This window comes from Chenopodium quinoa, unplaced genomic scaffold (assembly GCF_001683475.1).
Source record: "Chenopodium quinoa cultivar QQ74 unplaced genomic scaffold, ASM168347v1, whole genome shotgun sequence".
Taxonomy (NCBI): domain Eukaryota; kingdom Viridiplantae; phylum Streptophyta; class Magnoliopsida; order Caryophyllales; family Amaranthaceae; genus Chenopodium; species Chenopodium quinoa.
In genome coordinates, this window is record NW_018744240.1 from 362,218 (window position 1) to 387,405 (window position 25,188).

Sequence of the window (25,188 nt, forward strand, 5' to 3'; positions counted from 1 at the left end):
TAAGTAGAAGAAAGGAAAGAGTTGATGTATTTATAGATGCTTCTTATCTTGCGTTACCTCGGCTTTTTTATAACAGTAAATCAGCCAAGGTAAACAAACTTACACATCAAAGCATTGACCTATGTACTGTAGGTGGATAAAATGACTGATTTATGAGAGATACTGATTCAGTAGGGGTCGTTCTCCTTTGGGAAAAAATCAAATTAAACATCAATTTTGTAGTCTAAAGAATCGCTTCATATTGTTAGAGGATACAAGAACTCTATTAGTATTAATTATGACATGCATGAAAGTAAAATAAATTAGCAGCTACTTTTCAAAAAATAATCACATAAAACCTAACTTTAACTTAAAAGTTCTATCTATAACTTTTAAGTGATAGATGAATTAAAGTATATCCATCAATCTTATAACTTAGTCATATTCTGATCTCGCTCTTTTTTCAATGTTTCAAAACAATTAACTCCAACCCACATGTGATATTTTCCTTATTGTATGTTTATCAAAATAGAATTATCTAAGCTAGTTTAGTGTATAATTAGTTTGACCCTAACTAAATTTAATTACTTAAGTGCTTTCCATGTTTTTTTAAATCCTTGCAAGATTTTGATTTTACATATCGTACTATTCGCATACTAACTTTAACCACATGGTGATAAACGAGCCTGGGTCACACCTATCATAAGTGTCCACCATACAAGTTCAAGGAGGTTCCACCTCAAAACCATATGGCAATGAAAGAAGTATCTCTTTAGCCTTATAAAATAGACACAACTTTCTTATTTCTTCAATATGGAATACAATTTCCAACACATGGTTTTATACAAATACGGAGTATATAGTAAATTAAAGTGTTGCAATTTTAAGAAGATACTAATAATAATGAGTGATGCATGTATATTTAAAAAAAATCCGATCTTATTTACAATATATACCCGAGTTCCAAATAATCTAGTTGGCAACCAATGCCAATCTATAAACTTCTATGTTATTATACAGATGTAACTCCCTTATTTGTTATGTCCACTTCTAGTAGCTCTAATCAATGTCAGAATACTTAAATATTTTGATGTTACAACCAACCTTTTAACCTATGCATTTGTATTAATGTTACCCCTCCCCCACCCCCCATCTTTTTTGGGATATATGCAGTAAAATTTAGGATAGCCAATTCAAAGCACATAATTTTTTCTTTTGTAACGACTTGGATCTTATTAAAATAATTAATTAACACTCTAGAGAAAAGATAAGGAAATCCTCATTCCTAAGCATAAGTTGAAGATGAGACTCGAACATAAGCTTGTGATCGGTACGTAAGCACATAGCAAATTAACAATAGTATAACTTACTGGAGTACACAAGCGGTCATAACAATGTGTTGGTCAACTTTTCCAACTAATAAAAGAAAATTAAAAATAGTTTAACTATAACAAGAAAACAAACTACTTTCATATTATTCATAAAAAAAACCAAGATTAGAATGCCAACCCTACCAAACCAAGATAACTAAAATCACAAACTAACATCTAATACTTGTCATCAGTTTTATTTTTATTATCAAGGCTAGTGACCAACCTCACCCATACCCAAATAATATTCACATACTAATTTCCAAGATATATAAGGAAAATAAATTAAAATTAAATTTAATTAAATACTCACAATTAAGAAAAACCCCTTTTTTTTTTGTCGGGAAGAAAAACTTATATAAGAGATTTGAGCCAATTTTCCTATTTCTCACTCTTATTAAAGAAGCTTAATTAAACATCCAATCCAGCTGCTCCATTATTTTGCCCTTCTTCTTATATATTGCAATCACCCATGCTTTTTTGAAACCTCAACTTACCCACATTTTACTCTTTCTCACACATATTCTCTTCACCTTTATTTCTTACTCTAGCAAAAGCCAATTATCAACATGGTTAGTCATGCATTACCAATAAATCTCGCTCTCTATCTTTCTCTTCTTCTTTTTCCTCGCATATATTCTAGATTTATTAGTTACGCTGATACTATAATTTGAACTAGCAGTGTAACAACTAAGCCTAGACAGGATGGTCCGGAGAAATTCAAGTAGTTATAAATCATTTGTAACAAAAAATAACATTTTTTTTGTTTTTGTTTGTGGTTGATGTAGGTTAATGAAAACGGAGAAAACGGGGTGACAAAATTCTACAACAACGGACACACATTCGATCTCAAAGTGAAACGACTAGGAGAACCAACATTGGTACAAACAGCAGAAGAAACTCCTAAGGGTTTATACTTCCTATCAAATTTAGACCAAAATATCGCGGTAATTGTACGTACAATATATTGCTTTAAGTCAGAGGAAAAGGGAAATGAGTTAGCAGGAGAAGTGCTTAAGGAGGCTCTTTCTAAGGTGTTGGTGCACTTCTACCCTTTGGCTGGACGGCTAACCATTAGCCCTCAAGGGAAGCTCATCATAGATTGCACCAACGACGGCACCCAAGGCGCGGTTTTCGTGGAGGCCGAGGCCGATTGTAACATGGATAAAATTGGTGACTCTACTAAGCCTGACCCTATTACTCTTGGAAAATTGGTTTATGATATTCCTGGTGCAAAAAATATACTTGAAATTCCTCCTCTTGTTACTCAGGTTTGTTTACTTCCTTTTTAAAAAAATTTACCTAGCTCATTTTTCACATTTATATTTACTTCATTTTTTTTTTATTTAATAATGTCTAAGCAGTATATTAAGTAGCAGATAAACATAAAAATTTGAAAATAAAACGTGGATATAATTGTAGACTAGATTAAAAAAAAAAAAAAAAAAAGAAGAAGAAGAAGAAAGTATTTCATGGAAATTTATAATATGTAGATATACATTTTCCGAGCTAGGACCACCGATATTCAAGCCTTTGGAACCTAGTAAGGATCTCAATTTTGTTTGGAAGACCCGGCCACCATCATTTAATTGTAGACTACATTAAATAAAAAAAAAAAAAAAATGTATTTCCCACGTACTGCGATTTTTTTTGGCATCTAGCAAAAGATGCGACTTGGTTAATTTACACCTTTCTTTTCAAATTGAAAAAATTGTCAAAATTCTTTTTTAATAATACAACATTTTGATTATTTTGTAATAATACAACCTTTAGGGGTATTCATTTTAAACAAGACAAAATCGAATTTTCGGTGGGACAAAATTATTTGGAGTTGACTAACATGAATCGTCATAAGGAACTGTACAAGATAATCCTACTAAGATAATATATTAGTACAATTGACAAATTCTTATTGTTGATGAATGAATGAACAGGTGACAAAGTTCAAGTGTGGAGGGTTTGCACTAGGCCTATGCATGAACCATTGTATGTTTGATGGTATAGCAGCCATGGAATTCGTCAACTCGTGGGGCGAAACAGCCCGGGGACTATCCCTTAACATAACACCCTTCCTAGACAGGGCAATCCTAAACTCGCGAGACCCCCCTAAGGTTGAGTTCAAGCACCGAGAATTCGAGGAGATAGAGGACATCTCTGGCACCAGTAACTTGTACAATGAGGAAATGCAATACCGGTCATTCTGTTTCGAACCAAAGCACCTAGAAAAGCTTAAGGCGAAGGCAATGGAAGACGGAACCTTAAAGAAATGCACCACTTTTGAAGCACTATCAGTATTTGTTTGGAGGGCTAGAAGCAAGGCACTTCAGATGGAGCCTGATCAAAAGACTAAGCTACTTTTCGCGGTTGATGGCAGATCAAAGTTTAATCCGCCTCTACCAAAAGGGTACTTTGGAAATGGAATTGTCCTTACAAACTCTATCTGCCCTGCAGGAGAACTGATAGACAATAATCTGTCTTACGGCGTAAGCCAAGTACAAGAGGCCATCAAAATGGTTACTGATGACTATATGAGATCAGCAATCGATTACTTCGAAACAACCAGAGCAAGGCCTTCTTTGAGCTCTACTCTTTTGATCACTACTTGGTCTAGACTGTCATTTCATACCACAGATTTCGGGTGGGGTGAGCCAGTTATATCAGGACCTGTAGCACTGCCTGAGAAGGAGGTTATTCTGTTTCTGTCTCATGGAAATGAGAGAAAATCTATCAATGTGCTATTGGGATTGCCTGCTTCGGCCATGAAACGCTTCGCTGACCAGCTGCAGGAGGCTGATTAAAGCTAAATTCAGAGGAATTATATACATATATTCGGGAAATTATATATCTGTTACAATTTTCATTATAAAAGTTGATCTGTTGATCATCAGTTTATTGTCATTTTACTGATAGTATTTATATTGTTTGTCCAGTACTAGTAGTATGATATTGTTTGTCCTCTGTTAAATATTGAAATTTTAGGTCATTTTATTTTTCATGGAAAAAAGTTGATGAGTGATGACCAACAAGTTGGAAATAAAGTTATTGTCATTTTATGTTTTTGTCAAAATGTTTAGTGCTGAAATTGGTATGATGTGATTTATTTTTGTAATTAGTGTACTAATTTTCATAGTTGGAGCAGGTTTGCCATGTTATATGATATAAATTTGCTGATTAAGACTCATTCTTGAATTCCAAGTGATGCAAAACTTTATAAATAAACATGTTTAATGATGTGTATTTAGGTGTAGATCGAGATGAAGTCTTTACAGATGATGTTGGGTCAAGGGGAGTGGATGTAGTCGAAATTAAACGATTAAAAGCACCTATTTAGATGTGACGAACAAAAAGAGTCCAATCTCGTCTCAACGTGGCAAAAACACTATCCTAAAAGACATTTTTACAGTAGCTACCTTGGTGCAATAGAACCAAAATGACATCTGAATAATATTGCTAGATCATTAAAAAGATTGGGCCTTAAAAATTAATATAATGGGCTCTATACTGATCATAATTAGGTCAAGAGGAGTAGATGTTTATCAATTAAATGCACCTATTTCAAATGTGACAAATAAAGAGAGTTGAATTTTGGCTCAACGTGGAAGAACCATTGTCCTAAAAGACGATTTCCAAGTACTTCGGTGCAGTAGAATTGAAACGACATCTAAATAATATTGCTAGAATGCTAGATCATAAAAAAGATTGGCCCTTTTAAATGAATACAGACCCACAACTAACGCCTTGAGCCCTCCCCATACAGAAACAAATAAGGACATTGTTATTCATTATTCCATGTGGGACAAAGGTTTTCTCCTTTCTTTTTCTCACTCTTTTGTAGTGGATTTTCTTTGAACTTCATATGAACTTCCAACAACTAAATGTCAATTAAAATCATGAGAAATATTTGCAACATCCATAAAATTTGTTTTCCTGAATATGACAGATGAAATCCGTCATCTTCACTTGTGCATGGACTACTTCTCGCTTTCCAAAAGTCAATCATTTCCCATGTTCAATAGATATATTCAAAGTTTCAAACCGTCCTAAAATGAAACTTCACACTTTCTATTATATTGTGTAGATATAATAAAATATGAGCTACTAATTTGGAATAGCTAAAATTACTAGCCAAATTGTAGACAACACGAGTATGCAAGACCCTCTTACGCTAAAATCTAGAGTTCTTTGTTTCTGATCCAACCATGAAACTGTCTAAAACCGATCCAAGGACCCAAATTGATACCTTTAGTGATATCTACGATTTCCACAGTAGATATAATAGTCATATTGCCCTCATATGAGTCCATAGAAAATAATAAGAACAGAATGCAAAGACATAATTTGATTGGTAAGTTCAATTCTGCTCTTATGTTTTTTGGAGGCAGGGGATGTGAATTATTAAACAGATTTTTGATAGAATTATCACCACCATGCATTATTTACATGTTGCAATTATGTGGCCCTCCAACAGACATTCTATACTATACAATTTTTCAATAATTCTTCAGGCGGCTAAATAATAGACCCCGGCAAAAAGCTAGGCATCCAATGTCATTAGAGCCCTCAAATAGTATTTCCTCGGTTTCTAAATAATAGACCGCAATAAATAGGAGTCACTTTCAAGAATTAACCTTTTACTTGTTCACCATATAGGTAATCTCTCAATAAAAAAAAGACAACGATTATACAGTAAAGGGCAATAATGATAGTTTAAAGTTCAACAAATAAATCGAGAAAGTGATTTATTTATGCTTAGACGGTCTATAATAGAATTATGACCTACTTTATATGCAATATTGAACAGAGTAACTATTAATCTTTGTACTTAATCCAAAATCACCAGCACCGAAATATAAAAATAAAAACTCTATTGCATATAAATATATATAATTTACTTTTATTAATATATATAGTAAACAAAAATTAGAAAATGAAAAACATAATTAAAGTTTGATTTGGGGAAGAAAAGGCTTGCTAATTTCCACACAAAGCCTTGTTCTTGCTAGAAGGTCTAAAGTTCAACGCACTTAACCCATAAATGCAGATATGCTGTTGGCTAGACTTAAAATACACAACATCAGTGGTAGTCTGATGTCCAGGCACATTGCATTTTGAAGTATAACTCCCAATTAAACTCGCCCTGCATATCGTTTCGACGGCTGCTCCTCGTGCACATTCGATCCCATCTACTGAAGGTATTTCGAGTTTGTACCACCCATATTCGTTTGTCGTTCGATTCACTGAGAATGTTATTTCTTCAGATGTTCTTGGTGCTGTTGCCTTGAACTTGCAATCTACTTTCACTTCCACTCCTATGTTATTTTTTTTTTTTTTTTTTTTTTTTATGTAACAACCCGCCCGGACCCCAAAACAGAAAAATCAAGTCAATCTCACTTCGGATTTCACAAACAAGTAGTTAGTAGCTTGTTCGGTATCATTGTCAGTTTTTTTTAAGTCGTGTTTTAAAGATAGGCTGCATAATGTACTTAACTTTAGTCGCATTTCCAACAATAATTTCAATTTTGAAAACTGACAACAAAAAAATCGAAACTTATAGTTTTAGTAATTTACCTGCTAGAAAGTAGCTGTGCCTAGAAAAGGAGTTATTTGAGCAAATGTCACAGTAAACAGTACCCATGACAGTGATCTGAGAACTGGGTTTAGCTGCAGGGTGGTGAGACTTGTGACCGCCGTGAGACTGATGCGAGACAGAAAATGCAAGGAACAAGATAAGAAGACATAGAATGCTGCTAGGTTTCTCCATTAGAACAAAAATTATGAGAAAAATCAGAGGAAAAACATGAAATTTTTTTTACATATAAACTATAGGTTATATAAATGGGAAGAAAACAGAAGGGTGTTAGAAAGTACTGTCCCTTATAATGGAGGGGTATAGAGAGAGAGAAAACAAGTGGAGAAGGGTCTGAAATTACAGAAGACAACCCAAAAAAAATGAGGTTTTTATAGAATTTTATCCTTTTCACTGAAAACAAAGGCATGTGACTCGTGAATGTCTTTTTCAAAGCTCAAAAGTTATGGTAGTCATGGAGTGTTAACCCAATACATTTATAGGGCCTTCTTGGTATAACGGTCCTCTCCATGATAGTGTTTATGATTTTGGGACTACACTTACCTATAAACTCTCCCTATTTATTGATATCATGCTTTTGTCACAGCCTTTCGATATGCTACTACGCGACTAAGGGCAGAGGGGAATAGCCTGTGCCGGGGTAGTCCACTGTGGTGCACTGGCTAAGCTGTACCTGAGCAGGACTGGCCAAGGGGTTTTTGGCTGTACTAATAGTAATAGGCTAATAGCCCTTAATGGCTTAATGCCACATTGCCAAGCGAGTCTGAACTGGCTAGTGTCTGACCTAGGCTTTCGTACTCTAACCATAGTTAAAAGCAGCAAAGGCAAACTAGATGGACTGATCTAAAATGTAACAAATGGAAAATTGAATGAACAGAAATAGCTGTCCGTGAGAAATTTCTTTCAGATCACAATCATAACCAAATCAACAGTAGTTTTCTTTCCATCTTGCTATACATTACAACTATAACATTATATCGATGACCATCTTCATTGCCAAATAAATTACTTCAGCAAATTTAGAACTTATAAAATCGAAGGACCAGACTCCAGAGTGCACTAGATACATATTCATACACGGGTGTTCATTCCCCTAAGTTCAATAGAGAATACATCAAGGACAGCCTGCATTGCAAGATACATGCTTCCTAGCAAATTTATGCGGTAGAGCAGAAATCTCCTCAGCATTTAGAATAATAGGGATTTCAAGCATAGTAATAGTTTCTCCTGGGAGATTACACAGCAACATGCACACAACACACGGACCTAAAATCTGGCCACAACACAAATTCTCACAATATTGAACATGAACAGATGCTCTTTCTTTCAGACTCGTCAATTTTCTTTTCTGCATGGAAGAAAAAGATAATAGTATCAAAGATGTAAACAAGGAACACTAAACTCCTTATCATCATTTACTAGACATCAACAAGGTCACACTCAAAGGAAGTAACAACGGCAATAAATAAACATATAGCATCAGCAAAGCCGATGGGCACTCAACAAACTGCTCTGCAAGGATAGGAAATTTTTTAGAGTTTTGGTCCCCCACCCCCAAAAATAGTGCTAAGATTCAGGTCATTTCCTCAACTAAAACAGAATTCCAATAATTCCAAAAATAGTGCTAAGAACTCCCTACAAGTCTTTTCCCCATTTTCATTACATACGCTACTCACCCTGACTTACAGCCCAATTTGCCTCTAACAAACTTCCCGGCTACTGCAAAATGTCAGCAATAACCTCTTCTACAAGTTTTAGCAATAACTATCTCATAGTTGCTATTCCCCACCACATCCCAAAGGTTCCTTCTAGAGCAAGTGTTGTAATAGGAGGTCTTGGTGGATGCTCAACAAATCACCAGATATTTTAGTCAAGGCTGCAGAGAATATCTCAACAGTCAAAAGAGGGGCTGCACTTTAAGCCCAACACACTATGTTCACTCACGAAGATACAAGAATACGAACATAAAATTATTAAAGCAGAGTACTTGTCAAACAAGAATTTCGATAGGCATATTGTTCGAGGACAGAGAGTAAAAAAAAAATTATATATGCAGTACATATAAACAGCATTAAATAAAGCAGTGAGCGCCCTGAGCAAAGGACATTTACAAACAAAAAGTCAGCCACTTCACTCAAACAATTTTAATAAAGGTTTATTTGGGCCGAGGATCTACTATAAATAATGAGCACAGATGAAAATTTTACTAGTATGGGAGCACAAAAACTTATTAAAACTAAAAATTTCCAATTAAAACTCATTTTTACAGATTAAAGCTTATGTTTACTAATTTAAATTGATTTTTTTTTTCTAATAATATTATTTTTTAAAGATAAAGAGAGCAAGAGTAAATGTATGAAAGGTTGGAGGAAGCATATGGAGGGTTATCCTTAATACTTGCATCTCCAGTTTTCAAATTAAAGGCAATAATGAAAGGAAGTGAAACAGAGACCAGAGAAGCAACAATGCAAGACACAAAACTTATGGATTAGGGAATCATTGAGCATTCCAGAGAGATAGAGTACAATAAGACCACATTACTCAGACTCTTCATTTCACCTCAAGTACACATTGGACACACTGACAAATTGAACACTTCGACAATTCATTTAATGCCAAAATCATGGAAAATTTTACAGCAAAATAGTCGAGGACACTTGAAAAATACTTAATATAGAGCTGCAGTCAATTAAATACCATCAGACATGTGGGTTCCTTGTGGGAACATTGGAGCCAACCATTCATTATTTTATTCAAGCATCAAATTTACCCTTGCCATCATCTAGACTCCTTTTTTTTTTTTTTGCGCCTAAATTGACTCGAAAAGGGTTTAGTAAAGTTGTTGAAAACAAAATGATATACTAGTGCCAAACACACAACCGTTCTAACTAATAATGGATGCTATATCTTATAGTGTGCTGCTAGTAAAGCCCTATTCTCAAGAATTAAAATAATGTGTGATATTATATGACCAGTTAGTAACCAACAAACCTCTTTCTCCTTTCCGATGCCACTATCTAGGTACTTAGGGTGGGTTCTATTCACTTGATTTATTACTTACCAAGAATCATCGATAAATTATTGAAATTTGACTCAGCTATCGGTGAAGAAGAAGAGGAAGACGCCATGGACTTTCATAAAAGCTTCTTGGCTTGTATTCTAAGGAATTATTGAAAAAAATCCAGCTCCCAGCTATTCACATCCCAAACACAGTGTAAGCGAACTTGAACCTTAGGCAAAGCCAAGCCAAGATTTTCTTCTGTTTCTCATGCATAATTTCTAAGGTGCAAAGCGAGGGATCACCTGCTGTGGGTGAGGCAGCAGCTATGTGATTTGGTCTGCAAATCGTGCACATGTTTGGTTTTAAGAATATATGGGTAGAGAGTGATGCTAAGGGTGTTGTGCAGGCTGTCAAAAGCTCCTCAAAGGGTCTGGCTCCTATTTTCTTACTGTACGATGATATTAGATGGTTATCTAGCTTGTTTGATTTTATTTATTTTACTCATGTTAAGAGAGCCGGAAACACCGTTGCTCACCTTGTTTCGAGGTGGGATACAAACAGTAACTCCGAGTTAACTTGTATGAACTTATTCCCCCAAGGCATTCAAACATTGGCGGATCTTGATTTGCAATAATATTTTTTAGCTCATGTTTTCCTCAAAAATAAATAAATAAAATAAAACTCTATGCATCCATTGTAGATTTGTAGCAGTATGAAGGGGGCTGCCTCTGAAATAGGACCAGGCTCAGGCTAGGGAGCAGAACCTTAAATGTCCCAGATGCCAGGCAACATAAATCAAAGACCCAGTCTGTTACTTTAGATAAAACAAGGCTGGGGTGGCAGATACCCATCCCAAATCAGTTCAACCCGAACCCAAAGGCAGTGCATCCGTGATTTCCCTTGTAAACCACTACCCTCATTTACTTTACTAGTTGGCTGACCAATCCTCTCAAATTCTACCCCACCATCATTGCCTTCGTATTTTAGTCAATCAAAATACTTTCACCAAAGGGCTGATATACACTCTAAAATGCAAGGGGGGGGGGGGTTGTTCAAGTTAACAGAAAGGCCACAGTCCATGCTGACCCACAACCCTATCCTAGGCATTAATACAATCTTTCAAACCCTAACAATCAATCAATCAAAGCCTTAATCCCATAAGTGGGGTCGGCTACATGAACCAAAAGCGATTATCCCGTATAGTCATCCACAAAAATCTTCCTCCTCCATCCCTTACGATCAAATATCTCACTCTCATGCAAATCCATATGCTTCATATCCTTCCTAACTCCTTCCAACCAAGTCATTTACGTCCCTTAGAGTCCACCATCTTATCCTTGGCTCCCCCTTGTCTCCTTTTTTCTTCACCTTCTCTTTCAAACGTATACTCATAACCAAAAGTCGGTGCTAGGTGACCACACTCGAACAACCCGAATTCGACTCGATTTGACCCAAGTTTCATATTTTCGTAATAATATTAAGTTTTACACATTTTTTGATAGTTTCTAAGCATAACCCGAAAACGACCCGAAATCTAACCCGAACCCGACATGCTGACCCGAATTGCCACCCCTACCTGGAATGACCTTGCAGTTTACGCAACTTTGTCTATCTATGCTCCTTGTGAGCAAGAAGTCTATTTGAGTTGCATTTGCTCCGCTTCGGAAAGTTATCAAGTGGGAATCCCGATTCTTAAGCCAAGTATTAGCCCAAATTAAATCATATGATTGGGCAAAATCCATAATAGCCTCAACACCTAGGTCCCTCTGCCCATACCCAAAGCCTCCATGAACACTCTCAAATCCATCTCGACTTACCCCAACATGCCCATTCAAATCACCTCCAATATATAATTTCTATGTGAGGGAGACACCCTTTCAAAACCCCAACATAAAAGGGAAAAAGATTGCAGGGGAAAAAAGAAAGGAAAACCTGGCCACTACCAAGGACAATGGATGAGAGACAGAAATCCACTGAGGACTGAAATTCTTGACTTGAAAACAATGTATGAGAAGAAACATAATAGGAAATGGATCTGACTTCTAGTGAAATGGGAGTTCAAATGAATATATTACATTTTTATATGATTCGACATAAGAAACCATATAGTATAACATTTAACATACTACAATCTTAATGAGCACATCACGCATTGGCAGGTGGGGCCCTCTTTCCAGCATCAAGGAACAACTCACCCAAACAGCATTATCCTCAAAGAACCATCAAGTATAAGGCTAAGAAGGGAAAAAAAAATTGGAAGTTCAAGCGTACTGAAACTAGTTTCGTAATAATTATTAAATAAAATTTTAATCTATGTCAAATGCTTATTAATCAACTAAAATATTAACTGAAATTTTTTGAACTCCCCAAAAAATTTTTAACTCCCCCAATCAACTATAAAAGCCAAACCAACTTATAGCCCATCACGAATCTTGATAAGTGACTTTGTCCCATAAAAATTAACAAGTGAGAAGACAAAGAGACTTCTTAAGAGACCCTTATATTCCACTCCAGTCGCACAGACCACATGACTTCCATAAAAGTGTTGTGCCATTTTACTACTTGATACCCGTGTTGACATGATCCAATTCGGGTGCGAACACCAGATATGTGTCGGACCGGACCTAACTTGGAGAAATTGACTCGGAATTTTTCTATTGAAGATGTAATTATTCTATTCAAGGGTACTTATAGATCTGCTGAATCTTATTTTGTGTGGTGAGAAGAGGATGTAAAAAGTAAAACAAAGTTGGAGTATAAAAGTTTTGTTTCCATGAAAAAGAAAAAATGGTAGCTGGACTTGAAAGGAAGAGGACAAGTTTTCCTAAACTAATGTTTTGTATTTTTTTTTTTTTGGGAAATTTGTCATTAATGTTTTTACCTTTTTCTCTCCTCTATATATAACATCCCACTGACGTGTATTATCCCTTAAAAAAGGCAAACTGTAATCTAATGACTTTCAATGGTAATATATTCAAATTTCAAAGTGTAAATGAGAAGTTTCTTATGATGAAAAATTGAGAATACGTAAGTGCAAATGCAAGTTCCTTCAGTTAAATGTGCTTTTTTTTTAAAAGCTATTAAAAACTTGATGCACATCAATAATTGACACGCACGCGTGCACACACACTTCGTATTCTTCTAAAACATGTCCTTGAGTCTTTAATTTTAAGATTTTCAAACTCAGAACCATACCTCACATCCAAGTCCAAGCATCCTAGCTACTTATGTTGAAAAAACGCTAACTAGTAAATTGATTTTTAGCAAATGTAAGAAAGGATAACTAAACGACCACACCCACACACGAGGTCTTCACACCATGTTCTAATCTTTTCAAGTGAATATTCTGCACAAGTTAGAACGTTTTTTGTCCCATCGGTGTCACCAATTCAGTAGCTTGTGAGCTTTATTTTTGTTATAGACCCAGAAATATCTTTAATGTCAACTTATTTACCAAAACTATAGTTTTATTAGTCTATGTATATGGTGCTATATACCCACTCCTATCAACTGTATGCAAAAATATTAATCCTATTTTCTTTAAAGATGGATAGACAAACTTAATCACATAGTGTGATTGCATTTGAAAATACAACTCATTTGAGAGAGGACGTAAAATAAGATCAAGCAGAAGAATGTCACAGATCTAAACATATATATTTATCACCAACTTTATATTGTAAAGAGGATGTAAAATAAGATCAAGAAAACGCTTAATGAAGGCATTACTGAAAAAAGTTGCAAAAATGATCTAGATGAGCAAGGACTAGACCAGACGAAATCAAGAACGGCCTTAAATATGCTAAAAACAAGAGGAAAGCTTAAGGACCAGGGGATACAATCTCTAAACCACCACCAAACAAAAAGTTCGTAATACCAGAAGTATAATATGTGCTCAGCATTCTGTTACAGTTTAGAGACAAATGCAGAGTTTAAATAGAAGCTGCTGAAGTACTTGAAATTTTTAAAACAGCGACCCATAGTCCTATGCAGGCAATATAGAAAAGTAACCAATGCTAAACTACAATTTCAAGAAAAAATCAACAGCCATATATCTTTACTATATAAAATATCATAGCACCACCTAAATCTTAGGGATAAAACTCTTGTCTTGGCCCTCGACAAGTTGGTGATGCAAGCTAGAGCCAAAAGACATTTCTATAGCCAATCTACTTGTACATTCCTGGAAATGACGATCAAACTTTTCACAGAGGGAAAGAATGACTCAGATTGCTTCAAAGGGTAGTAATTACTCATTGGAAATTGGAATGCTCGGAAAAAAAGTAACTTGTAAATTAAAAGTTGAGATATTTAAACCAGAAAAATAAACTCTAATTTTTATAATATAATTGAATCTTTGCAATTTCATAAAAGGTATTCTGAGTTTCTGACTGTTTATTTATTTATTACTCCCTCTATCCCTAAAAGATTGTCTCGTTAGCCTTCTCTACTTTTTTAAGAGTTGTATAGAGTGGGTAGATAGCTTGGTCCTTTTACAAGCGAGGAATTTAAAGAAGAAATGGGACAATCTTTTACAGACAAACCCAAAAGGAAAATGAAGAAATCTTTTAATGACAAAGGGAGTATGTATTATAATGCTTCGTCATCAAATAATCAGACTACAGTGACAGAATTTCAGTCAATAATAAATGTTGAGATATCAAAACTTCTTTTCCTAATTACTACACTACATTAATTCGGAAATTAGCAATTACTTTGAAAAGCCTTAGGAGACCTATCACTCTACCAGTTAAGAGGTTCTCCAACAAGTTTAGTCTAAAATCTAGTGACTACTGGACAAAACAGGTGAAACAGAGCAATTCAGCAGCCACCAACAACAGCTGGGGAGAAAAAATAGAAAATGTCGCTTACAAAAAAACAGCAATCAAATCAAACAACCTAGAGTCCTGGATACAGATACTGCATTATTGGAACAACATCTATATTGTGAAAGGAATTTTATTTTTTTTTTAATAAAAAAATAAATAAAAAAAATAAAAACAAAATAAAAATGCTCAAAGAAAAATACCTGTCTTCGTTTTTGCTACAGTTGGCTGAACAACAGCATGCATCGTAATAACTCCCTTTTGAAGCTCACCAAAGGTCATTCGGCATTGGCCAGCAGTCCTGCTGTTCTCTAAAACCTTACCAGCACTTATGATCTTGACATCATTTGCAACCTTCGGTGTGACCTTATTATCTGAAATAAGCCAAAAATAGAAATTCTAAAATATAGGCGTAACAAACCTGCAAGATCATTGATTTGTTAAAAAAACCTAGCTGCAAACAAAGCCCAAGTAAAACCAACTGAAACATCTTCACATGTTATTTAATTACAGTAGCTCGCCAATCAAAAGCATTCCAAAACATAAAAAGAATTGTTAAAAACAGAAAGGCTTCAATGATCATAGCAATTTCATGACCAAATCACATTATCACTACATTCGTGATTTTGCTTACTAATCTTCAGCAATTCACCACAAATCTTCCTTGATTTCACGAAGATAATACCTCCACCTTTTTTTAAAAACTTAACCAGATGCATATGCGGTCACACTTCAAAAATTCCTCACTCATAATTAGTGATAAATGTTTTAACTTAAAATTTGGCCCAAAAATAGGTCCATTATTTAGGTTAATCTCTCTCTCCATTCAATTATTATACTAGAATTTTTTTTCCAAGCTCTCTTTTACTTAGTTCTAATCGGATGGGAGGTTGAAGTAGTTATGGCTTTCATCGGGACTCCATTCAGAGCAAGAGTCAAATCTTCACTTTTCTACTATATGCACCCTAAAAAATTCATCAAGTATTTAGCAACAAATGAAGCTCTCTAACACATCACGTACATAGTATTATAAGAAAACGGTGAGAGTAATTAAGCATGATAAATTTCGTTGAATAGATACTTACAGAGGGAAGCAGATTAACACAAAATCAGCAGAACACTATAACCGTTCACTGGATTCAGTAGACCGGGTCAATGTTTTTATCAAACACTTTAGATTGCTTTGTGACCAAAATCAGGTTCTCACCCTTAACAATTAGTAAATTGCCTGTTTCATGATTCAAAAGCTAGAACCATCTTCATCAAATGGTTTGCCCTCAATAAGAAACCAGCTTAATCAGGCCCAGTAATTTACACTAGCTAACTCAGCCATGTTTAATAGCTAACTCATGACACCAGTAGATATTCCAACCATCAAAAGAGCTATTCCAGCAAGATATATGCCTACCCAAACCATCAAAAGAGCTATCCCATATTCCCATGACCATCCGAATATCCAACAAGGTTTATGTATATAAGGGTCACAGCTTACAACTGAACAATTTGTTCAATAAGATTTCCCTATAATTAACAAGCAATTTTAAATTACTACGCCAATACAATTCAGGCAGCAATATTCCAAAGAAACGACAATACACGGCGTATACAGCCACGAGTTAATCTATGGAATTTACAATCATCAATTACTTAAATAAACACATTTCTTAGACACCACCTTCATCAACAAGCTCTCAGCTAAATTTGGCAACAGCCAACAAAACCACAGAAATAACCGACAATAACATCTTCACAATATTCTACCACCTCTAATTTCTTCTCACAATATGCTTACAAATTCATAAACATAAAAAAATAAATATTCTAATCATCCTAAATTTCTAACACCTCTAATTTGTTCTGACAATATGCTTACAAATTCATAAACATACAAAATAAAATTCCAATTATATATACAAACAAATTAAATAAAATTTGATATTAGGGAATAAAAGAACAAACCTTTAGGCCAGTCAGCAATAATTCTTTCCTTGAGATTGGCGACAGTTGTCGCCGGCGCAACCCGAAACGGCCCGATATCTGACCCGTCATATAATCGGAATTTCACTTCTACTAAATCTTCCTCCGGCATCGGAAAACCCTCAAAACCAAACTTTTTTAAATCAAATTAATCCAAAATAAATAAAAATCAAAACTTTCTAGCACCAACCCAGAAACAGGAATCAAACACAGCCTTATAGAAAAAATTGAGAATATAAATATTAAAAATTTAAAAAAAAAAAAAAAAAAAAAAAAAAAACTATTTAGCAAACTTATGAAATGGGGTTATAGTTCGTTTACAACAAATAGATTCTTAAAAATGGAGTAAGTAAACAAATAATTAAATTAAATAATGGCGAATCTTCACATATAATTAGGTTCCACCAAGTTGAAGAATAACTCTGAGAAAAATTATTTTAAAAAAAATGGAATTTATAAAAAGTTTGAAGAGAGAGAAAATGGAGAAGAAAGGGATTAGTATTGAAAAGACATGAAGTAGTAATATAAAACAGTGATTAAAAATAATAATTGTGATAATAATTGAAGATAAAAGGGAAAGGTGGAAATGGAATTAGAGAATCTGGGAAGATTTAAGAAAGGAAGAAGGGTGAAAGTGTGTAAGATCTGATATGGGGTGGAAATTTGGAGTGATTTATGATGGTTTCATGACCACCGATATATTATTGTACGGAGTTATACAACTTTGACCGCCTCCAATTTTTACACTTTTGAAGCGGTTACATCAAATTATGGATACGGAGTACTCCTTTCGTCCCTTCTATTTTCGCTATCCAATACTCCCTCCGTTTTTCATATTTTGTCTCATTGCAAATATATGAGTTAATTTTTTATAACTTTGACCATGAATTGTCGTTAATTTATAAGTGATAATATATTCATGTGGGATCTTGTTAGAATCGTCTAATAGTATATTTTATTAATATCAAGTTTTTATAATTTTTACACGTATATAAATGGAGATATATACGTTTAAAGTCACGTCTTAGAGACCGTGAAAAGTCCAATGAGGCAAAAAATAAGGGACAGAGGGAGTACTTTCTTTGCTTTTCTATGATGATTGATATGGATAGTATTCCCTCTTTTTCATAATGATCTTTTTAGTTAGAATGTTTTATAACTATTCAAAAGGAGAGAAAATCTTCTAAATTATTCTCTACATATGAGAATAGATACAGTCAAATAGAGGGAGTAGTTGTTCATACGGAAATATTTTTAATTATTCATAAATACGATACAAATTATCAAGTATTTACATGCTCTGTAGTCAAGTGTAATATTGTTAAGTTCATCTCTTGAAACCGAAAGGCGTGCTCTGACCACTTGAGTTAATCCATCACTCTCATTATTTTTTATTTGTTGGATAATAAGTAATACTTCCTCCGTTCTTTTTTACTTGACCCGCTTTGACTTTTACACTATTAATCACCCTTCTTTTAACCGTCTTTTGTGAATAATAGGTAAGGAAAAACATATTCACGTGGGATCTTTTTGAATTCGTCTCAATAAGTTCTTTCAAAATATATAACTTTTATTTCACCAAAAAAAAAATATATAACTTTTATAATTTTTTACTTATAAGAAATAAAAGTTATTGATTATTAAAGTTTTACATTGGCAAGCGTAATAAAATAAACAGGTCAAGTAAAAAAGAACTGAGGAAGTAAATTTTTGCAATAAACAACAATTTCTTGTGATACAAATATCAAACAAGATAGGGTTCCTAGGAGTTTTTTTATTTGTGAATCAGCCAAGTCTCATTTTTCATCTCTTTGTTTTTTTGGCCCCCTTTATTTAAGCCTTGAGACTTGAGTTGAGACTTTTGACCCAAATTATAAACTTTTGAAGAGAGTGCTTAAAAGAGGGGGGGGGGGTGAGAGAAGCATAATAAGAGGTTTTAATTAACAAAAAATAAAGAGGTTTCTTAGTTAATTAACTTATTTTGTTACTACTACTATATTTAAGAATTTTTGTACTAATGATAGGATTTTTTTTTTTTTTTTATGTGACTCCACTCTAAAATGGTAAATTTCAATTTGGTTCGTACCAAATAAGCTATTATTTTGACCCTGACATCTTTACTTTTAAAAGTAATAAAAAAAAATTATTATAATATATTAATATTCAATTCAAATAACTTTTAATTGAATTTTTAAATTGAATTCATATATTTTAATTAGTATATATATAAATGATATCAAGTCATCTAAGACCTAAGTTAATATTAAGCTTGATTCATACGGAGTAATAATAACACACAATATTTTTATTTGTACATTGGTCCCCAACACATTAACTATGATACAATAAACTCTTATTTGTACATATTCAGTTAACCTTGTTTCATTTATTTTAGGTGTAATAAGTTCAGATAAAATTCAGTTATGTTCAGATAATTAAGTTCGGTTTAAGAAAAATAAGTTCTAATAAGTGTTACCCAAATACAAATTAGAACTAAAATAAGTTTTGATAAGGTCTAATAAGTTCAGATAAGTTCAAGTAGGTTCTGAAAAGATAAAATAAGTGAAAATCAAGACACCCTACAGAAACTCAATGAAATTGTCTCTCATGAGCATTTTGAAAATCAAGAAGATATTGTGTGAGACTAGACTCACGATAAGATGGATATTAGTTATTGGACATTTCATAAGTTATTGAACATCTCGACCTTTGGAATTTAGATATAAGTTTTTGACATTTCATATAAATTTAATACATGCATGTTATTGGACATATATATATCAATTTTTGGGCCGGGTGGGCTAAAAATAAAATAGACATATCCAATACGTTGTGTTTGTTCAAAGCACACATATATAAAATTGACAATGTAGTTCAACACACAATGATTTGGAACTCTTTTTTTTTTGTGAGGAAACAATGATTTGGAACTTTGATTGAGCTAAATAATCAAATAAAACTTGCAATGCATGGACACAGATAAAAATTTATGTATAACCTCATATAAATAGTTATAACTGAATGAATGTCAACAACAAGCTTATCTAATTAAATTTTCAATCGAATCCTATCAGGTCTACATCATTTGTCCTTTGTGACTCTCTCCACCACAAAAAATAATTAAGTCTCTATAACTAACTCGATTTTTTGTCATATAGAAATACATACATAACTATTCATTATTGTTCACATCACTCGAGCCAATAATCAGTTCGAACATATAGCGCTAACCTTACAACTTCGTAATACAATCCTTATATTTGTTATTGTACTTTGAAGTGTTACTGCAGGGCCCTTCCAAGAAAAAAACAACAGCTGCCCACATGACCAACAAATTATAGTTTGTACTATTCGTCATTCCACTCTATTTTGGCAGTTATAATTTACGATTGTCATTTCATTTTGCACTGCCTCTAATTATAACTTAATTCTAATATCTAATAAGATATACTTGGAGAAATAAACATAAACTACGTACATATATACTATGGAAAAAAACGCATATAAATCTTGACCACCACCTCATCAACACCACCACATACACCACCACCTAACCCAACCTCGCTAGAAGAACCCCCACCCAACCCCGAAACCGTACCCAAGAATTCCCACCCCAAAAACCCGACCACCCACCTCAGCGACCCGCCTAACCTCCACCCAGTGGCGGACCTAGGAATTTTCGTCCGGTGAGTCAAAATTGATAATAAAACATGTAATAAATTTTTTTTACCAAACAATCAAATAATAATACTAAAAATACAACCAAATATTCAAAAAGTATAAAATACAACCAAATGTTCAAATAAATTTATTTTTGGGTAGACTAGTGAGTGATATGACTCACCAGGACAACATCCAAACCCGCCCGTGGGTGTGTATTAGCCCGTAAGCTATGAACCAAAATTTATTAAATAAGCCGTGAAATTTAAATGAAAACTATGAACTTACATTTATTAATATATAATCCATGAAAATTAAAAAGAAAAAAAAAAACACATGGTGAAGACACTCCACGTTGAAAAGCCTGAACTTCCAATGACTAGTCCTTTCCAAATGTGAAAGCTTTCTAAATCTAAATTTTAAGCTTTTCCTCCCATACTTGAAGCATTATCCTGCTTCCCTCCCTTATAACCAACCAAACCCTTATTATCTTTTCCAAAGCTGGCCGTGTATCCCCATCAAGGCCATCAACCTTCCTATTCCAACGCTTCTATAATTCCCCATCAAGGTTATGACACTAGACCTCACCTACATCCGGGGCTCAATGGCAGCCATCCTTTTGAGTCCTCCAAGACTCAACTTGCCCCCAAAACATCTACTTCCATTTCCGTCAGTTCCGTAACCCGGTCTAACGCCGATAGGGTTCTTCTCTTTACAGAAGCACGAGAGGAAAGCTTTCATGACTGTCTTCCTCTTTTTCTTTCATTGTGACTACTGGCATCTTGGACCGTCCGAAAGGGTGATGGTTTTTTTAAAAAAATAAATTGATTTTTTTTTTGCCTCACTGGTGAGTCATATGACTCACCATGACATTAACTAGGTCCGCCAATGCCTCCACCACGTACTCCTAATTCCCAACCATACCCTAGGCCACCAAATCGGCAAATCCCATCCGACCCACGTGAAACCCTAACCCCTCTCACCCAACATCCCGTGAAACACCACGCAAAGTCGCAAACTGAACTCCCACCCTTAGCCCAAAACGAAGCATCGTTAAGCCTTAATTAAGCCACTTAAATGGGGAAGATTGAGAAAGCTCACTTGTCACTTTAATGGAAACTAACACAGAGTACGCTTAAGTGGGTGGTTTAATTTGCTCCGGCAAGGGGAGGGTGGTTGGGTCCAGCGGGCGGCTGATTCGGCAAAGGGACGAGGGTTGTGGCAGGGGAGGGAAGGGGAAAGAGGGAATTTTTTTATTTTTTATTTAAAAAAATTCCTTTTTTAAAAAAGAATTAATAAAAAAAAAATCAATCAGAAGGTACACGTGGCAAGTCACCTTCTGAAACAGATTACCAATTTCACAAATCGATAAAAGGCTTGTTTTGAGCAGATTGAGGTTAAAGGTGGGATTATTTCCAGATTTCGAGAAGGTGGAATTGTTTTGAGTAGAAATGACAAAGGTGAGATTATTAGTTTCCATTTTTCCAAATATATATCGTAACGAATCTAATAAGATTCCCCATGAATATATTTTTCATTAATTATAAAACACAAAATACGGTCAAAGGGGAGTGAGTGAATAGTGCTAAAGTCAAAACGCGTTAACTAAAAAAAACTGAGGTAGTAGTATATTCCTAGTATATTCTCTTTATTTGGGGAGTAAGCAACGTGCATAAGCTTTATTCATGTATTTATAAATTTCTACTAGTATAAGTTATGCTCACTTTATGCAAAATTGCTGCCTGTATTATTGATTCAAGGAAATCATTCATAAAAAATAAATTATATTAGGGTGGGATACCGAGATTAGGTTTAGTATATTACCTTTATAATGGTGTCTCAATAAACAATATTATCGTATGCACATATTGAATACTCCGTACTTTATATTGGAGTTAAGGGTATAAATACTAAGCGTTTATATTACTCCGTACTAAATTACTAATCATTTTAGAGATTGCATGAGTCATAACATGAGTATTGTTTGCAAAAGTAAGTGTATAATGTAACACTAATACGCCCTTTTGTTTGGACTTTAGAGTAGAAATTACATGTAATTAAACTATCCCGTATTGAAGATTTGATCACCATATATTAAACTATCGAGCTACTCTTCCTATTACGAGTACATTTGGTTTTTGAATGGAGTAAAGTTGAGCTTGTTGTAATTAAATTTGGCTCTCGTTTAACATCGAGTAGGTTTGTATTTAATCCAATGAGAATTTAACATGGTACTAGAGCGTGTGGCTATAGGCCTATTATCAGCGCCTATGGAAGGAGGGCCCAATAACTAAAAGAATACCAATACAAGATGAAGTGGATTTGAAAATAAGTTTAGAGCAACTAGTCCAGCATAATTGTAATTGCCTCAAGTAAGGGCCTGACCTCATGTTGGAAGGCCTAAAAGGGCCCAACAATTTCACTAATTGCCTAACTAGCTAAGGGTACAGTACACATGTACATAGAGGTTTGTAACTTTGTATATTGTAGTTACGTAATTAATATATAAGAATATAACTATATACTATTTCCGTTAATTATTATGTGTAATTTTGAAATTTTTTTATATCTTATAAATAATACCTAAAAGTTGCACATAATGGATATAGTTTGTATATTATAGTCCCACCAGTATTTTAGTAAGAAATTTGAATCCAAAATTTAAAGAATGTAATTATGTAAGTTACTGCATGCAAGTCTAAACAGAATTATAGGAGTAAGAAACAACATAATTGTGTACATCTCATGCATAAAAACTGAAATGATATTGATCAATAAAAAATAGAGCAATATTTATCATAAGTACGCAACAACTTTCATTGGATTTGATCATATAATGATATAACAGAGGAGGGAGCAAGTTACATAAATTTCTCTGTGCTCTCCTAAAAAACAACATAATACATAACCTCCTAAAAAAAACCATAAGGTAGTACAGTGCCAAATTTTTCCAACTCCAAAAAAAAAAAAAAAAAAAAAAAAAAAAAAACCCACCCTTACACACACATGAAAGATCGAGATTGACTCCTTCCTAAACGAACATAAGTGAACAGGATTCTCTCCAATAACTAGACGGTCCAAATACTTAACAAGCTAGCTAGAGAATGGGATGATATACTTTTTGAAAAAAATCCCGTAACCGGAGAAAATTCTTTGCGCAATAAAATAAAGAGTCGTTACTACAACTAACATCGAACCCCAAAAAATAAAAGGGGAACTCCACTTCCTCCGCAAATCAAAATATAATTTTTTTTTTTTAAAGTACGTGGTATTGCTAATAATATAGTTAAAGTCTCTCCCGCTTTAGGAAAAAAATGTAAAGAAGAAGAGCTTAGAGGTTTAATTTTAAATAGATTCATCTACTACTGACCTTACTAACTAACAAAACTAACCCACATAAAGAAATAAAAACAATAAATAAAAGGTTTTGATCAAAGCCAAAGAGCACCGGCTTGTTTGAGGAGAGGGACGAGGGAGCCATTAATGTGGGAGGCCATGACGCGGTCCATGGCCCCCACAAGCTGACCCCCGACGAAGACGACGGGGATGGGATTAGGTGTAGAGAAGAGTAGCATAAGAGCCTTCTCCATGTCTTGACCCCAAGGGTCCAAGTCTAGGTCATGCACCGTTGGATTAACCCCCATACCACAGAACAACCGTTGGATTGCGTGGCACATGCAGCAGCTGCTCTTACTGAATATTACCACCGAATTTTCTGATGCCACCCTCTCTATTCTCTCTACAATTTTTTGGTATTGCATTTTCTGTTTTTTGGTAATGAAATTGTATGAAATTATATTAAATAATGGAAATATTGGTATAATGGAAAGATATTGATTAGTGATGATTTGATGGAATGAATGAGATGAGAAAGATAGTAGAATAATGTGAAGGTTTGTTTGGTATTTATAGGAGTTTACATGGAAGTGTTAGTTGTTAGTTGCATTATTGTTACTTTGTTAGTTTATTAGGTGTTTTTTTAATTAATTTAATTAGTTGGAGATTAAATATGATTTTGGGACTTTACTATATAACAGGTCGATAACATATGGTACAATCAAGACTATTTTATTCGCCAATGCTTACTTGTGAATTACAAACATATACTCGTATGTGAACAAAGAAATATACCCCCTCCATTTCAAAATAAGTTTCCCATTTTGACCTTTTGCACTATACACTTAAGTCACTTTGACCAATGTTAATGAAATAATGACTTATAAATAAGAAAAATTATTGTCATGTAAGTACTTGTCGGAATCGTCTCAATGTATAGTTTTCAAATATCAATATTTTATGATTTATACTTATTAATAATTAAAGATATTATTAGTCAAAATTTTACATGGACATATGTATTCAGTTTGACTGTGGCATTTATTTTGAAATAGAGGGAGTACGCCTAATTGTACTCGACTCCCTACATCACTTTGGAATTTGTACAATTCACATACTAAATTTAACTTGATTTTTTTTTTTTTACCTAGTACATGTATATATATAAACCAATTGTTACTCCCTCCGTCCCTATTTTTTTTTGTCTCATTTGACTTTTTACGGTTTTCTAGACAAAAATTATAAAAATTGATGATAATAATAAAATATACAATGAGACAAATCTAACAAGATCCAACATGATTATATTATCTCTTGCTGATTAATGGGAATTTGTGGCCAAAGTTTTGAAAGTTTGACCCAATTATTTGTAATAGGGCAAAAAAAATGGGGACAGAGGAAGTATTACATAAATGATTGTTGGATTAGTTACAATATATATTTTTATAATAT

General features: G+C 34.0%; 3 protein-coding genes across 4 annotated transcripts; 1 reads left to right on the plus strand and 2 right to left on the minus strand.

Annotated features, from left to right (window-relative positions):
- Positions 1 to 1,719: 1,719 nt before the first annotated feature.
- LOC110694661 (omega-hydroxypalmitate O-feruloyl transferase-like) lies at positions 1,720 to 4,458 on the plus strand. Its single transcript, XM_021871823.1, has 3 exons — positions 1,720 to 1,921; positions 2,138 to 2,620; positions 3,284 to 4,458. The coding sequence occupies exons 1-3, from the start codon at positions 1,919 to 1,921 to the stop codon at positions 4,145 to 4,147; spliced, it is 1,350 nt and encodes a 449-aa protein (XP_021727515.1). The 5' UTR covers positions 1,720 to 1,918; the 3' UTR covers positions 4,148 to 4,458.
- Positions 4,459 to 6,071: 1,613 nt separating this feature from the next.
- LOC110694662 lies at positions 6,072 to 7,708 on the minus strand. Its single transcript, XM_021871824.1, has 2 exons — positions 6,918 to 7,708; positions 6,072 to 6,658 (listed from the first exon to the last, which is right to left on the minus strand). The coding sequence occupies exons 1-2, from the start codon at positions 7,108 to 7,110 to the stop codon at positions 6,321 to 6,323; spliced, it is 531 nt and encodes a 176-aa protein (XP_021727516.1). The 5' UTR covers positions 7,111 to 7,708; the 3' UTR covers positions 6,072 to 6,320.
- Positions 6,927 to 17,418, minus strand: LOC110694663 (membrane-anchored ubiquitin-fold protein 3-like). Of its 2 annotated transcripts, none has more exons than XM_021871826.1 (3): positions 16,723 to 17,418; positions 14,967 to 15,137; positions 6,927 to 7,044 (listed from the first exon to the last, which is right to left on the minus strand). In XM_021871826.1, the coding sequence occupies exons 1-3, from the start codon at positions 16,850 to 16,852 to the stop codon at positions 7,007 to 7,009; spliced, it is 339 nt and encodes a 112-aa protein (XP_021727518.1). In that variant the 5' UTR covers positions 16,853 to 17,418; the 3' UTR covers positions 6,927 to 7,006. The 2 variants fall into 2 exon arrangements, with proteins under 2 accessions (XP_021727518.1, XP_021727517.1); XM_021871825.1 differs by lacking the exon at positions 6,927 to 7,044 and adding an exon at positions 7,821 to 8,284 and having other exon boundaries at positions 16,723 to 17,415.
- Between the last annotated feature and the right edge of the window lie 7,770 nt (positions 17,419 to 25,188).

Excerpts from the sequence above, each read along its gene's own strand:
- LOC110694663 (XM_021871825.1), bottom strand. The coding sequence starts at position 16,852 with ATGCCGGAGGAAGATTTAGTAGAAGTGAAATTCCGATTATATGACGGG. Across the intron at positions 15,138-16,722 it reads TATTGCTGACTGGCCTAAAG|ATAATAAGGTCACACCGAAG; the intron begins GTTTGTTCTTTT and ends GGCTTATTTCAG. Across the intron at positions 8,285-14,966 it reads TGTAGCAAAAACGAAGACAG|AAAAGAAAATTGACGAGTCT; the intron begins GTATTTTTCTTT and ends TCTTCCATGCAG.
- LOC110694662 (XM_021871824.1), bottom strand. The coding sequence starts at position 7,110 with ATGGAGAAACCTAGCAGCATTCTATGTCTTCTTATCTTGTTCCTTGCA. Across the intron at positions 6,659-6,917 it reads GCACAGCTACTTTCTAGCAG|GAGTGGAAGTGAAAGTAGAT; the intron begins GTAAATTACTAA and ends AAAATAACATAG.
- LOC110694661 (XM_021871823.1), top strand. Across the intron at positions 2,621-3,283 it reads TTCCTCCTCTTGTTACTCAG|GTGACAAAGTTCAAGTGTGG; the intron begins GTTTGTTTACTT and ends ATGAATGAACAG.